The sequence below is a fragment of the Hippocampus zosterae genome, chromosome 11 (assembly GCF_025434085.1).
Source record: "Hippocampus zosterae strain Florida chromosome 11, ASM2543408v3, whole genome shotgun sequence".
Taxonomy (NCBI): Eukaryota; Metazoa; Chordata; class Actinopteri; order Syngnathiformes; family Syngnathidae; genus Hippocampus; species Hippocampus zosterae.
The window spans coordinates 18,080,158-18,095,217 of record NC_067461.1 but is presented as its reverse complement, the minus strand read 5'-3'; the positions used below and the strand labels follow the sequence as shown (position 1 = coordinate 18,095,217).

General features: G+C 40.9%; 1 protein-coding gene across 1 annotated transcript in view; it reads left to right on the top strand.

The window, feature by feature from the left end:
- The window catches only part of LOC127610097 (inositol polyphosphate-5-phosphatase A-like), a 161,145-nt gene that overhangs the window by 39,586 nt on the left and 106,499 nt on the right, over positions 1-15,060 (top strand). Inside the window, exons 3-4 of the mRNA XM_052079831.1 lie at positions 3,910-4,010; positions 4,285-4,372. Of these exons, the coding sequence (XP_051935791.1) occupies positions 3,910-4,010; positions 4,285-4,372 (189 nt within the window). The remainder of the gene's footprint in view (positions 1-3,909; positions 4,011-4,284; positions 4,373-15,060) is intronic.

Below are 15,060 nucleotides of genomic sequence, written 5' to 3'. Positions count from 1 at the left end.
AAAAGACTGAGATATGTCAAATGAGACTAACACATAGAACAGTATACAAAAATATACAACAGTAGTGGCTTGTGAGCACTTTCGGGCATTTTGTATGTGCCCGAAACATGTGGAAAACAATGAATCCCCCCCGCTTCACGGCTGTCCACACGACCCACCATGCGACACCGTTCAAGCTCCCAAACGACAATGTTTAATTCTTAATATCAGCCCCGTTACAATGCCGATTGCAGATACATCAGGTCTCAATAAGCACAGCTGAGCGTTTGTCTCCCTTCACTTCGTGGTCCAAGTCTCAGGAGATTTCCCACGAGATTATCCACCGCTCCTTTTAAAGTGACAGTGCTCCATTTATTAATGAACGAGGCAGCATTCACTACAACAGTCATAGTGTTGTTCACGTGGTTACATATGCCAAAAGAAAACCTCCCGAAAGACTTTGTCTTGAATGTTGACATGAAAGTGTGGATGGTAGAAAGCTTAATGAAGGAATGGTTGACCGAGTGTTACGGCAAGTGAGGATTTTTCCTTTTTAAAACAAAGCATTACTGGACAGGGAACAGTGCCTTTTTTTAAAATCAGCAGTGTGAGTGCTGTTTTACTGCCATCCTACTGCCGCGTTATTTGGAAAGGAAGGTTAAGGTTAAGTTATTAAACATTTAAACCTCTTTCTGTGTACCGTCTTTCTTTGCAAATATCTCATGTGACAATATGGGCACCTGCGGCTTATCGACAGGTGCGGCTTGTGTGTGTACAAAATGTTTTTTCATTTTAAAATGTAGTGGGTGCGACTTATAATCAGGTGCGCTCTATAGTCCGGAAATTATAGTACCCAATTACAGAAACAAAATAGTTGTTCTACCGTTTCTACCCATCTATGTAAATCCAAATATCTGTAGACAGTTTTTGTCGAAACACAGTTTAAAAACGATTGTGCCTCACTATATTGGAAGGTGTCAGCTATTCTTTTTTTTTTCCGTTGTTGTTTTGCGGCAATTGGCTCTTGTTTTTCTCCATGTTGTAAATCTCTTCAGCACAGAAAATCAATCGGAACTGCATGGGCTGTCAAGGAAGTACATGTTTAATGGACACTTAAAACTCAAAAGTCATCATTAAGTGGTCTTATCGCATTGTCGTAGGCTAGCAAAATGGCATTAATTAACTGTGTTGTCTTTGAAATAGGCAGATAAATTAGTATTTGGATAAGGTCTGTTTGTCCAGCCAGGGCTAAATTTACATCCTGGAAAGACAAACGGAGTGCAGCCCAATGAAGCGGTACCCGCACATGTCACATTCTGTCCTGCTAATAATTTCAAGCTTATTGAGAATGTTCCCTTTCCCACTTAGAGCTGATAGCTCCACTAATCTTTCCAAGTTTGAGCTGCATTTGACTTTCTCATTCTGGGGTCATTGAGATAAGTGACAAGCCATAGGTTGATGGAAAATCCATAGTGTTATTGCCATACTTTACTTTTATTTGATTGGGCGTGTAGTGAGCATAATGTATGGCTGTGGTGGGTTGCTTGTGAAGTATCAGGGCTGGGTTAGGGTCCGCAGAGCATTTATAGCTTAGCTGTCTCCCCCACCCACAACACTCAGTGACACTGACATATAGCCTTGCCTGCCATCCGTAAGCCGACCTTGTGAGTGCCCGAGTGCTGTAAATCACTCTGTGGTATTGATTTTCCATTAGAGGTCGGGCTCTCTCACACACTTCAAACAGCATAATCACAAACACCTCCAAACACTCAAGTCCCTCATAGCTTGCAGATTTTACTGCACACGGTAGAGTAATTTTTCTGAATGCATATTGAAATTCATTCAGGAAATTATGACAGGTTTCGATTTCTGCTTTACATTCCTGCCATATTGTTGCAACAGTAGCAAAGCCGGTGTTGGTTCAGAGCATCATATGTCCGAACAAATATTGACATGGAAGCATTCGTCACACCCTGATGTACGTGCATTCAGCACAGGAGGCACATCCCTAAGTAACGACTAAGTGAAAGCGCCATGTTGTGCTTGTGCAACAAACTCACTAAGTACCTTCTGCTGTCATTAGCGAGCCACTTTGCCTTGCGTACATACAGTATTCTCAACTCAACTCAACTACATTTCGGAGAGCACTTTAAGACAAACGCCGCAGGATAAAAAAAGTGCTGTTCATGGAGCAAAATAATTCAAACAACATCCATCCATCTTCTGATCCACTTTATCCTCACAAGGGTTGCGGGGCATGCTGGGGCCTATCCCAGCTGTCTTCGGGCAGTTGCTGGGGGACACCCTGAACCAGTTTCCAGCCAATCGCAGGGCACACAGACGAACAACCATCCGCGCTCACACTCACACCGAGGGACAATTTGGAGTGTTCATCCAGCCTGTCATGCATGTTTTTGGAATGTGGGAGGAAACCGGAGTACCTGGAAAAAACCCACGCAGGCCCGGGGAGAACTTCACACAGGGAGCCTGGAGCTGCAATCGAACCCAATACCTCTGCACTGTGAGGTCGATGCGCTAACCACCGGGCCGCCCCGAGTCATACAACAGCAAACGACAAATCAATAAATTAATAAATTAATACCACTGACTGTACAAAGCACAAAAACAGAAAAACTAAAATCAAGTCTAATGCTGAGTCAAAAGGCAAAGAACAAAAATTAGCTTTGAGATGAATTTTTAGGTTCGGCAGCCAGGGGGCATTCCTGAATAAGTGGGAGTGAATTCCAAAGTCAGCACCGGTAACCAAAGGGGTTCGAAAACAAATAATAAAATATTTAAAACAACTATAAAATGTCCAGGGAGCCAGTGAAGGGACACCAGAGTAGGGCGTTACATGCACTCTCTTACGAGTACCAGTCAAGAGGAGAGCAGCAGAATTTTTGACCAGCTGCACACGCTTGATGGAGGAAATTGGCTTACTCCAAATTAAAGTGCACTACAGTAATGCAGCCAAAATGTGACAAAGCATGAATTACCGTTTCAAAGAACTGTTGGAGAAAGATGAGGCTTAACTTTACCCAGCTGCCCAAGATGAAAAAAAGCTGGATTGAACAACAGCACCAATTTTCAGGGCCAATTTAAAATCATTATCCAGTTTAAGACCCATGTTTGATTCTGTTGGCTTTCGATCAGGATCTAGGGGACCAAGTCAGCAGGATGGGATGTACAAGGGCCACTGGGACCAAATACCGTCACTTGCTGCGGACCCGGAAGTCCATCATCAACAGTCGGTCATTATTTCGGCTTCAATTTTCTTTGAAGCCGAAATAATTTCGGCTTCAAAGAAAATTTCGGCTTCAATTTTCTTTGAAGCCGAAATAATGACCGACTGTTGATGATGGACTTCCGGGTCCGCAGCTGGTGAATGAACGAAGTTGACTTTCATACCCACCACTGTTAAAAATACATGTCATAAAAAGTTATTTCCTTTGCCAAGGAGGTTATTCTTGTCATTTACACATTTTGTTTAGTAAGTAACAAACTAAAATGACTCAATCAGTTTTCCTAAAAGTTTTAAACGTTGCACTTTATTTAATTCTCTGAATTTCTCAATACAATACAATACAATACATGCTGATTTATATAGCGCTTTCACAACAGCAATGGTGCATGGACAGTTGACTGTGAACAGTTGGTAGTTTTACTATAAATTATGACCATTTTAATTTTTACACAAGCATTTGCACAAAAATCACATAAACTGCGTATATATATATAAAATACACAGCCACGGAATATACCGTTAGAAATTCAGGCTTGTCCAGGAGGAGGAGGGGGTGACATATTCAATATGATCCACATTTGATTGTTCTGCTTTTGCAGTGGTTTGGCCTTTCCTGCGTCACATCTACTTTCAGATGATATGTTTGTCAGGTTTTGACTTTAATCCTTGTCTCTGTTCCCTTACAGACAGTTCAGTCACATAAGCCTCATTTCTTAGCTGTGCACTGTCAAGAAGTGGGTGGAAAGAATTATGCGGCTTCCATGTCACACGTGGACAGTTTTGTCAAGTAAGTATCCTAAGTGTTCACAATGAGCTTTGCTCTCATGTGCTCTCATGGTTTCCCCCCTTTTCCTTTTCCTCACAAACAACTTTTAATGTTCTTGCAACCGCTACAAAAATATAGTTTGTTTTGATGAATGTTGAATAGATGTTTGCTAGAATGTTGTCACTGCTTATGTTCAGTCAGTGCTTGCCCGCCCGCCGTATAATACGAGCGCACAACTCCCTCCACTGGTTGAATTGCAGTTTTGTGTGAGTTTGTGTTATCGTGTTTTCACCAGAGAGCTGTTGTCCAGTGATGCCATGAAGGAGTACAGCAGAGCTCGTGTCTACCTCGATGAAAACTACAAGTCCCAGGAACATTTCACAGTAAGTCTCCGTTTTATGAAGCAAGGCACAACACGAAAGAGCGGGAATTGTGCTGTTTTAATACAAAGTACATCCATAAATACCTGCCCACATTTCGTGTGAATTCAGGGTTAAGAACATCTAAAATGTTTTATTTGTGTGTGTATGATTGATTGAGCATTCTTATTGTGGTTTGCATTTTGTGGAAACAATATCAGATACATTTTAACACTTTAAGGTAGTGATTCTCAAAATGTGGTCCCCGTCCACTGTTAGTAAGTCAAATGGTCAATGAATTAAATTAACCGTTGCTGTATGTTGAATTTTTTTCAATGCAGTTGAACTGCTCGTGATGTAGTTCGGTTTTATTTAACCCTCAAGTACAAAACCTTTGCATTGAATCTTTTCCCAAAAATTATTTGGATGCATTTTTTGGGGGGACTTTTTTATGCAATAGATTTTAATGAATTAATTAATCAATTAATTACTTAATTTATTAATGCACAGTTTCGAAATTAACACTGTGCTTAAATATGGGAAGCTGTACCTTAATAATCTTTCAATAATATTTAACCTACCGTATTTTCCGCACTAAAAGGCACATCTAAAAGCCTTCCATTTTCTTAAAAGCTTGCAAGGCCCTACTACGCTACTGTATTTTAATTTAATTAAGGCATTAAACTGGTACTGTTTCAGGTGATACTTTGTGTAAAACGTTTGAAAACCACTTAAGGCACACGTCAAACTTGCGGCTCACAGGTCAAACGCGGCCCTCCATTTCATTTTATGTGTCCTGTGAAATCTTGCCACAATTTTCCTTCACTTTTTCCTTGACTATAAATCAAATACAGGTGTAATTATCGTATGATGCGGTTATCATGAGGGTTGTCACAGTGAACGTGTTCGCTAAGCGACGAGAAATGTAGCTTTCGACATTTACATTTAGTAACTGCTCGAGCAACATACCTAGTCAATAAACAAGCACAGCGCAGCTCAGCTTCTGGCTTCCAAACATGGCAAGCCATATATTAAAAAAAAATGCGGCCTCTCCCAGGCCCTTCACATCGAACCGAAGCAATGACTACCGTAATGCATCTTATTTTCTTTATATAGCATAATTCACACTGCCTTCTGTTACCTTGCACTTGCCTACAACCTTAATTTGTTCAAAAGAAGACTATTGATTGTGCACTATTTTTCACAAGCCAAGATTTAAGCTCACATTCATTTTAAATTTCGATGAATCTGGCCCCTGCTTACACAATGAGCAGTTTTAGATTTTGTTCCCTTGCTATAACCAAATGTGACAGGATCCATGACCTGTAAACCAAGGTACATACCAAAGTGTGATTTTTTTTTTTTAGGGAACTGTTACATTCCCAATGATCACACGTTTGAATGGTTTCAGCATTATAATTACCCCATTGAGAGCAAACAGGTAGATGTGCTTTAAAATGATACACTTGTGCTTTGAAGGGTATCAATAAATGTATAAAGTGATACGTTACTGCATGGTGTGTAATGACATTTTATAACCACGTTACTGCATGGTGTGTAATGACATTTTATAACCACAAGGTGGCAGTAGTGGTTTGAAAATATATTTTTGCCTGGCCTCTGATTTTACCAAGCTCGTTTTATTGGGACACAAATAAAGGGTTAGTCCTGTCCACCCCCCACCCCCCACCCCCTTTTTTTAACATTAAAATGCTTTACTGCTCTACTTTGCTGGCCTTTCTTCACAAACATGTGGATTTTTTGTTTGTCACAACCATTCCATTTAACAGACCCAGTACAGTACAACAATCACGGTTGATTGAAATGGTCTGTGAGTAAAAACATCTGACAAACATTTTTCCTTCAAGTTTAGAAACTAAAACAATGCTGGAATCTGAAACCAACAACAGCAGTCTTTGTTTTCTGTCCGTACTGCTTAGATATGAAATAAATGAACCAAACTGACAGACTCTTTACAGGTAATAAATATCATTACCATTGGTTATGTGATCTCCAAAAAAACACTTTTAGATAGCAGCAATTTCAGTCGTGCTAAAATCAGGTCTTCCATGACAACATCCACCTCCCCATCTACTTTTGCAAACTTGTAGTGTTGTCATGTACTGTCGATGATCCATTTCATTTGCAGGCTAAAGTTTTCAATGTTAGAATTTATCAACCAGTTGGATTACGTCTCTCAGATATTTTCTCTTTCTAGCACTGCACATTATTCGATACAAAATCACATATATTTAGGTTTAGACAACTTTTACAGATGTTGATTTTTTTAGGCCAGTATTGCACATAAATAATAATCTACGAAACTGTAAAAATTAAAATGTAGTTAATACTACAAAGAAAAAAAGGTCATTTTAATAAAAGCTTTAAAACTACAAATGTACTATACATTTCCCCTTTTGGGGCTATTTGTTAAAGTCTGAGTTTTATTTTTGAAATTATAACAGAGGTACTGTTTGTCCTCTTGGTGGAGCCAAAGACTTAAACTAGCTGGACTGTCTGAGGACGAAGGATTTTGCACTCCTGTTTTTTTTTTCTTTCTACCATTCTGCAACCACTATACTGACGACACTTTAGGTTCAAGGATGGTTTACATTAGATTGACGGCACACTTTTCAGCATCTACTCGACAATGCCACTGACTTGACTATATACAAAAAACAGTCCGATTTAGCAAGTCTGGTTGGTTGGAAAAAGTGGTGGGGGTCACTATCCGTGCGTGTTTGTTGAGCTGTGTCCGCTGTTGTTCTCCAACACGTTTTCAGCATTTCCACCACGCTTCGCCGCATCTCCACAAACGCTCATAAATCACAGCACCCGCTGAGTCACATATGCTCTTTAAAAGAATATTACAAACCCTGGCCTTTTGGAAATGTAATTATGTGCCATTTCGGATCCTGGCATTATGAGCTGTTTATTTAATAGTGTTTGTGTATAGATTAACCTTTTTGTTGTGTATTTATTCTCATCAAATAGAGATCACAATTTGCTCTTGTCTTTGAGAATCACACGATGGAAAGAGAAACATCGGCTGTCCTTTCTGTGATGTTTCGATTGAAATTCAGGCAACAGTAAATATGAATAGACTCTTCAGTCTTCCTCACACAGGGCTTGCCATTTAACTTGGATGACATCACTCATATTTGTTTTCTCAGTCTTCGATTTCTTTCTTCCGCGCTGCGGGAATAATTGTTTGTTGTCTGTGCCACCTGTCCATTTTCAGATCATGTAAGTGGGAAGTTTCTTCCGCCTCTTGAGTGTGTTGCTGGATTCCATATGCCATTGCTTGGTGCCTTAGGAACTGCAAGTGAATTGTTTTATTGAGTGAGAGTATGGTAATGTAGCGGGCGAGTGTATGTTAAGATAAAGGTCAGCTTGTTTGTTTGCAGGGTGTGTGTGGTGTGTGTGTGTGTGTGTTTGTGTGCGCACGCAAGCAAACAAGTGTTTTTTACTTGAATTGACACATATGCAAATAATTTTGTTACCGAAACAATCTATTTTCTTTCAATCACCAAAATGAATGTTTGCAGATATCTCCTTAAACAATTATTTTCTTGTAGTTTGACAAAATAAATGAGGATTTTGTGTGTGTGTGTGTGTGCTACTTTTTTTTTTTATATAGTTCAACTGTTCATTTATTACGAACAGGTCATGGGTGAGCTGGGGTACTCTGGGCTGCCAGTGAACCATTCATTTCACACCCATGGACACTTGAGAGCATGGATGCCCAACCCGTCGATCACAATCGACCGGACTGGTGCCGAGTCGATCGAAATCACGATCGACTTGGGACCAGTTCGGTCGATCGCGAGGAGTTTAGGGGGAAATGATTTTTTTTTTGTGTCTGGTGCCTGTGATTAATATTATATATTTTTGTGTTCGTGTACACTGCACCCTAAGCATCTTTACAGTTTGACTTTCACAAAATAGTACTTAAAAGATAAAATAAAAAAGCAGGTCATGTTGTTGCGTGAACTGCATCACTGGAAGTTGTTAATAGTCAGCGGTCTGCAATTGCAGCTTGCGATCAGAGCTGTTCAATATATTTTTTTTTATGTATTTATTTTTAATTTCCGTTCAAAGTCTGTTTCGTCTGCAATTCACCAATGGCATTGGAAAAGAATGGGAATTTGGAACGCCAGGAGAAGCATTTTAAAATGGTACACTTGAGCTACGACATTGGTGTTAACACGCTGCAAAAGTCCCACGCCTCCGCGTCAGGTCTCTACTAAGGTAGGCAGTGATTTGCTCTTCACAGACTCACAAACTGTGGCTCATGCCACCTGCTGGCCAGACCGAAAACAGCATCATGACACAATGTTTAAATCTATTAGTATACAGCATTGTCATGTTAATTACTTCAAAATTTACTCCTACATGCATGTATACTATTAGATTTGGCCTTATAAATATTATGTACATGTACCTATATGGAGAGGGGGTCACTGCTTCACGGATTTTCGTTTATCGGGGTTGGTTTGGTCTCCATTAACCGCGATAAACGAGGGATTACTGTATAGAGCAAATGCAACTTGATATATAATCGCAAAAAAAGAGGCACGTCTTCTCTCAGAAAGCGTTCGCCATGTTGGGCAAGGGCTTGAGTGACAACGACACCCCTAAGGCTGGGAGTGGGTGTTTTACAGCCCCGTTAAGGTATACAGCAGGTAAAATGTCAATTAGGAAGGCCCGCCCTGATAACTCAACTCCCAATCCACTTGTTCTTGGCCATGAATATTTATCATGGGCCTGGCTCTGGATCTGCAGCTCATGTCATTTAGAATGATGCGCTCAGATGTCTGCTCCTGTTCCAACGTTTTGACACACACTTATACTGTGACATGTGAAGCGTTGCAGGGGGATGCCAGCACACTTGCCCAGAATGTACACGATCAACACACTATTTAATCAAGCCCAGACATATATTGGACATACAGGAGACAGTGACACACAGCAGTACTCATTGGTTAATCTCAGTTGTTCCAAAGCATTATAATGGGAAAATAAAGGCAACCCTCAGTTGTGGTCTTCAGGGCAAGAATCAGAGCAAGGCCGGAGAATAAATCGGCTTCTGTAACTTGGCAGGACACAGACAATATATCCCGATGCACTGCATGTTTGTCTTTGTATATCCGTGGGTGTGTGTGCCATTATCAGAGTAATAAACACAAACTATTGGACACCTCGTAATCAATGATTTAAACAATCAGTGGTTGGGTGAGACTTCACAGCCCCCCGAAGATTAAGACATAAGTAGAGCTCAATTTTGCGAGCTTGTGGACTCGTTTTCTGTCACAGCAGGATTGTCCCAGTGCAACTACCAAAGTCCTAAAAAACGGGAGGAAGAATTTACGTAATTGGACAATGCACAGCTACTGTCATCCACATGTGGGTAACAGGGTATATACTATATCTACCTACTCAGAAAATAAAATATGATGCGTTTCAAAAAAAAAAGGATGAAATGTGCAAAATCAGAGCAGCAAGTATAAAATATAAAGACCCACATATTTATTAGTACAGCAATCTCGTATCTTATTTGCAATATTTGCGGCTATTAATATGAGTTAGCCTTAAGGACCTCATTCTCATTATTGCCTTTTTGGTTAGCAATGGCTTTAAACATCATTTAAGCAAAATTACATTTTATTTTTAGAATGAGAACTGAATAGGTAATGAATGTGCATTTTCTGTCATGTAAAATACACGTTCAAATTTGGTCATATTCACAAGTAGGCATTTGAACAAATTAATATTTTTCTGCAGGGGCTCCATGCTGTCAAAACAAAGAATACCAAGCAAAATGTAAGTGCACCTTATGACATATGTAGTCATATTGCAAATTGAAGGATTTCAACGAATAATTTAAAAAAGTAGTCGTCAATATTTTTATTTGATTGCTACATCGCCCTCGGTACATAATAATCTATGCTTCAACAAGCGGATCTGTCAACAGATGCCCGTAGCTCAGCTTCACTCTGCTCTCGAGGTGAGTCCTTAATTCTCTTTCAGGCAGCATGCTGTAATGCAATCATCAGTACCGCCTTGCTCAGCTCTGAATTTATGAACACTTAGTGTCCCTCTGTGCTGACAAGGCCTCGGCGTGTGTTTACAGTGTGGCCCAGAAATGTGTGCCACTTGCATTTATCACCTTTTTAAACAGCATCCTATATCACCCCCCCCATCCCCCGGTTCTATTTTTATGGTAAAACAAAACTACGCTGCGTGCAGAGATTATATACAGCAAGAGACAGCCCGGTGCGAGAGAAAGTGGGGTCAAAGAGGAGGGGTCCCTGTGTACAGTCTGTTGGTTTTACACAGGGAGGTTAACTAGCAGGAGCTACCCTCCCCCTCCCAGGCTTATAAGCGGGTTAAAATATTGCAAACTAAAACCAAGTGCACTCTTATTTCAATATGGTTCCAAGTAAGACGCCGGCTGAGGCCACTTGAATGGAGTAGATGTCAGCTCTGTAATATCGCTCGGCAATAACTCTCTTCGACCATCACTCATATGCTTAGGCCAGATGTAAGTGCATATGCACGCTCTCGTGCACAGCGTCAATGTGGAATAAACACACACGCAAGCAGGCACAGTATCACACATCCACTCGTGAAAACGTTTCGAGCAACAATCAATGAATCTGCCATCAACTGTGAGTTATGCTCCTCAGGGACGGGATGTTTACTCTAAAAAAATCTTTTCTGAAATGTACATATAATGAATGGTTTCAGAATCAGTGAGCAATGTGTAGCAGCGGTTCGCATGTTTGCTTCACTGGAGCTGTTCTGGGTTCGAATCCCCGCTCAGGCCTTTCTTTGTGGAGTTCTTTCGGTCCGCCCCTTGTTGGCTCATCATTACACTGACATGGGTGGTTCATTACACACCTCAGCCAGCGTAAGGAAACAGCTGTGAATGCACGTAGCAAACTCCACAGATAATGATGTTATTCCACAATGAGGCGGACCATCTTGCTCGTAGCCGCCGTGCATTATGTTGTGTGGCCCCCGACCACAGAGGGTGCGGAGTGAAGGTGAGCCTGTCATATTGATCTTTTTAGTGCTAAAATATGAGCCACTTTACGCCGCACCCAGATGCAGTGATGTGAAAAATAATAACTCGGACCCAAATTAAAACTATTGATTGGTTTGGGGCTGTTGAGAGCAAATCAACAGCACGGGAAGGATTTTTATTTCTCCCTCCTCTTCCATCATTGCTCGTCCGCTGCTTTTTTCCCACCGGCCCAGTGAAAGGGCCAGGTCGGCGATGTCGAGCTGAGCATTAAATTACGTCCAACCATCATGTCTTACCATCATAACCGATGAAGCGCTTGATTCTCTTTACTGATCCCAAGCACAAATCAACAGGCAACCATCTTCTCGGCTCCTTGATCGGACTCAATAATCCAGCATTACTTTGGCTTCATTCAATTACTGCTCTCCTTCACTTCACGTCATTATTCTTTGTACATCCAAGTATGATTTTCTTATTATTTTTTTATCCCTGCTTTTTAACAGATGAGCTGACACAGACCCATCAAATGGTTGGGAAAACAATTGCCACAAGGTTAATTTTATTGCTTGCTCGATGCATTTGTGAGCAGGCGGGAAGTGTCCTCTGCCCTGGTCCTGATGAATGATTGTGCCGAGCGGGCAGGAATGAAAATGAAAGGGGGGAGAGGCCAAGCACGGCATGCTGGTCCCCGCCACCCTGCACCTGGAATAGAAATTTTTCTGACATGCTCAAAATTGGTATTCTGATATATATGAGAGGCGATGTTCCAATTATTTTGATGATAAAAGCGTTCATGTCTCCCAGAGCGTTGCCTTTTATATCGCTTTACCTCCTACGTCCGGAGAAGGTCAATACCTGCACACCCGAAATGGAGGATGTCACATTGTCCACAGTCTATAGGAAAATAAACTATTTAGTGTATCTAAATTCTGTCGTAATACTTGGCAGCCGCGCTGCTATTGATTGTCCACAAGGACGTTTGTTGTGTTCCGCAGGCCAAGTCGGGATGAATAGATGCCTGGTGGAGTGTGGAGAGCGGGGCTAGACCAGTATCTGCATCTCAGTGCTGTATCGGTACGGATGAGAGCCAGGCAAGCACGCGCTGGCTGTTGACACCGGCGAGACAGAGCTGGCGAGATCTTCTGTTTCCCAATTGAGCTCCCTCTGAAAGCTGTACTCTGTGTGTGGGTGTGGGTGTGTGCTTGGTGTCCATTTATGTCTGTCTCGCACATCTGATAGAGGGCTTTCATTAGCCACCACTTTGCCCATACATATCGATCCACCCTTCGCCAGTAACTATCGCTGCTTCATTTGCATGGCCCAGTTGACCCAGGCAGTAGCAAGCCATTATATTCCCATTAGCTAATCTCTTTGATTTCCATAATCCTCCATCTATTGAGAGCCCTCACAGCTTTCACGGTCCTCTCTCTCTCAAAGGAGAAATAGCCCCAAAACATTTCCAACTCCCCCCACCCCACTTCACTTTAAAATAATCAGTATGCATCGTATTTTCAAGCATGCCTGTATAGGCAAACACAGCATGGATGTTGTAATTTAAGTTATTACTGACATTTATTGGCGGACTGACAGGGATACAGGCAAATGTTGCATTAAAAAAAATACTGTCAGTCGACCACTATTGGGGACGCTGACATATGCATAATGTACATTACTTGAAAAAAAGAATACAGACAGAAAAAAATATTTACAGAAAGATTTTTCAACCATTATTTATGTACATTTTTACCAGATCTGTCCTATTTAGCCGGTAGAGCAACTGCAAGTCACAAATTGTTGCCAATGATGCAATGCTGCAGTCTTCTTGATTGAGCAATAATGTGCCATGTAACGGTACATAACCAGATATATATCGATGTCAACGAAAGGGAAGTGTGGAGACAGTCTATTTGCTCATTATTCATCACCAAAATGAATGTATACAATACATTTTTTTAATTACAGTATACCGTATTTTCCGTCGCTCCTGAGTATAAGTCGCACCAGCCATAAAATGTGCTAAAATGTGCACAAAAAAATATGCTAACGTTACATGACACATACACAATGAACTGAGAATGTGTCCGGTATGTTCACGTAACATATTAAGAGTTATTCAGATAACTGTAGCATAATGATCATGCTAAATTTATCAAACCATCAGTGTCACTCCAAAACACCAATGAAATCTTCATCCTCTGTGTCACTTTTAAGCAACTCTGCCAACTTCAGAGGTAGAAGAGACAGTGCTTCCTCTTGTACTTTGCTGACGTCAGAGTCATTGTAGGTTTTTTTTTTTTAATTTTTATTTTTTATTTTTTTGGTCAATGTGGAAAGCATCAACACAAGCCTAAAGCCACCTCTTGCGATTTAATGTGAAAATAACATGTCAAATAATAGAATGTGTTAATTATTTCACACATAAGTCGCTCCAGTGTATATGTCGCACCCCCGGGCAAACTATGAAAACAATTGCTACTTATAGTCCGGAAAATACGGTACTTTACTCCTATTTCAAAAATGTTACTGATAAATTGTTTTCCATACACCATGACGATGTACCATAGCATAATCTCTGAAACACATGCGTCATGGTCTGATGAAAACAAGGTTGAACGTTTTGGCCAGATTTATAACAATGATGTTTGCCACAAGCACAACACCGCTAATCACCAAACGAACACCAACCCACAGAGATGCATGCTGGTGGCAGCATCATGCAAATGAAATTGAATTGATGCCATTTTGAACAGTTCCAAATAGCGATTGCTTCGATTGATCACGGCACCCTTTTCTAACATTCCACTCTTGTCGCCCTCCCCCCCCCCAAATGAGCTGTTAATTAATAATGCTTGGCTCCTCAAACTCCAGCCAACAGACAGCTTGATGGATTGGACAGCTTGGACGTAAACCAATATGACACCACGTTTCTTTGGCCGACTGGGAAGCCCCTTGGTATCTTTTACCCTGCTTGATCAGGCATGCATAAATAAGAACACCCTCCTGCTAATGTCCTACCTGCATGTTTTCCTTGTTTTTTTTTTTAGAGGTCTGTATTGAATTACTCAGAGAGCTGCGTCACTCAGGGCCTTGTCAATAATCTTCTGTTGTTCAAAAGTAATCTAAGCATTTGTATTGAAACTGACAAATAACATCAGGTTAAAAAAAATCCAATATTGACAACAGCTATGTCTGTTCTGTGGCGTGTGTATTTTAGTTAAGGAGCTGAGCATCGACATACTGTACACATCCATGATTGATCTTTGCATCTGTGCTATTGGCTGTTCTTTATCCCCTGCCGCTTCCGCTTTGTTGTGAAATGCAAAGATATTTTCTTTTCTCCACACTGCTTTTTGTTAATTTGTGGCCATAGTTATAGCGCATGGATGTGAAGCATAACTGTTTGTCATATTTGTTAAGAAAGATAAGGGCACTGTGGCCTCCCAATGGTGTGACCCTACATAATTGGTGAATCTGGTCTATGAGGAGTAGCGGGTCGCTGGCTATTGGCTGTGAGCCTGTCATAATAACCAGCAACAATGTGATCATTTAATTTCCTTTTCACTTACACATCACCTCAGCTCACATGAGAGACGACACACTGGGATGCACACAGACACAAGGTTAACGTTGGGTCCCATTTATTTCACTCGAAGCGTCACAATGACTCTAAATAGCATTTCAA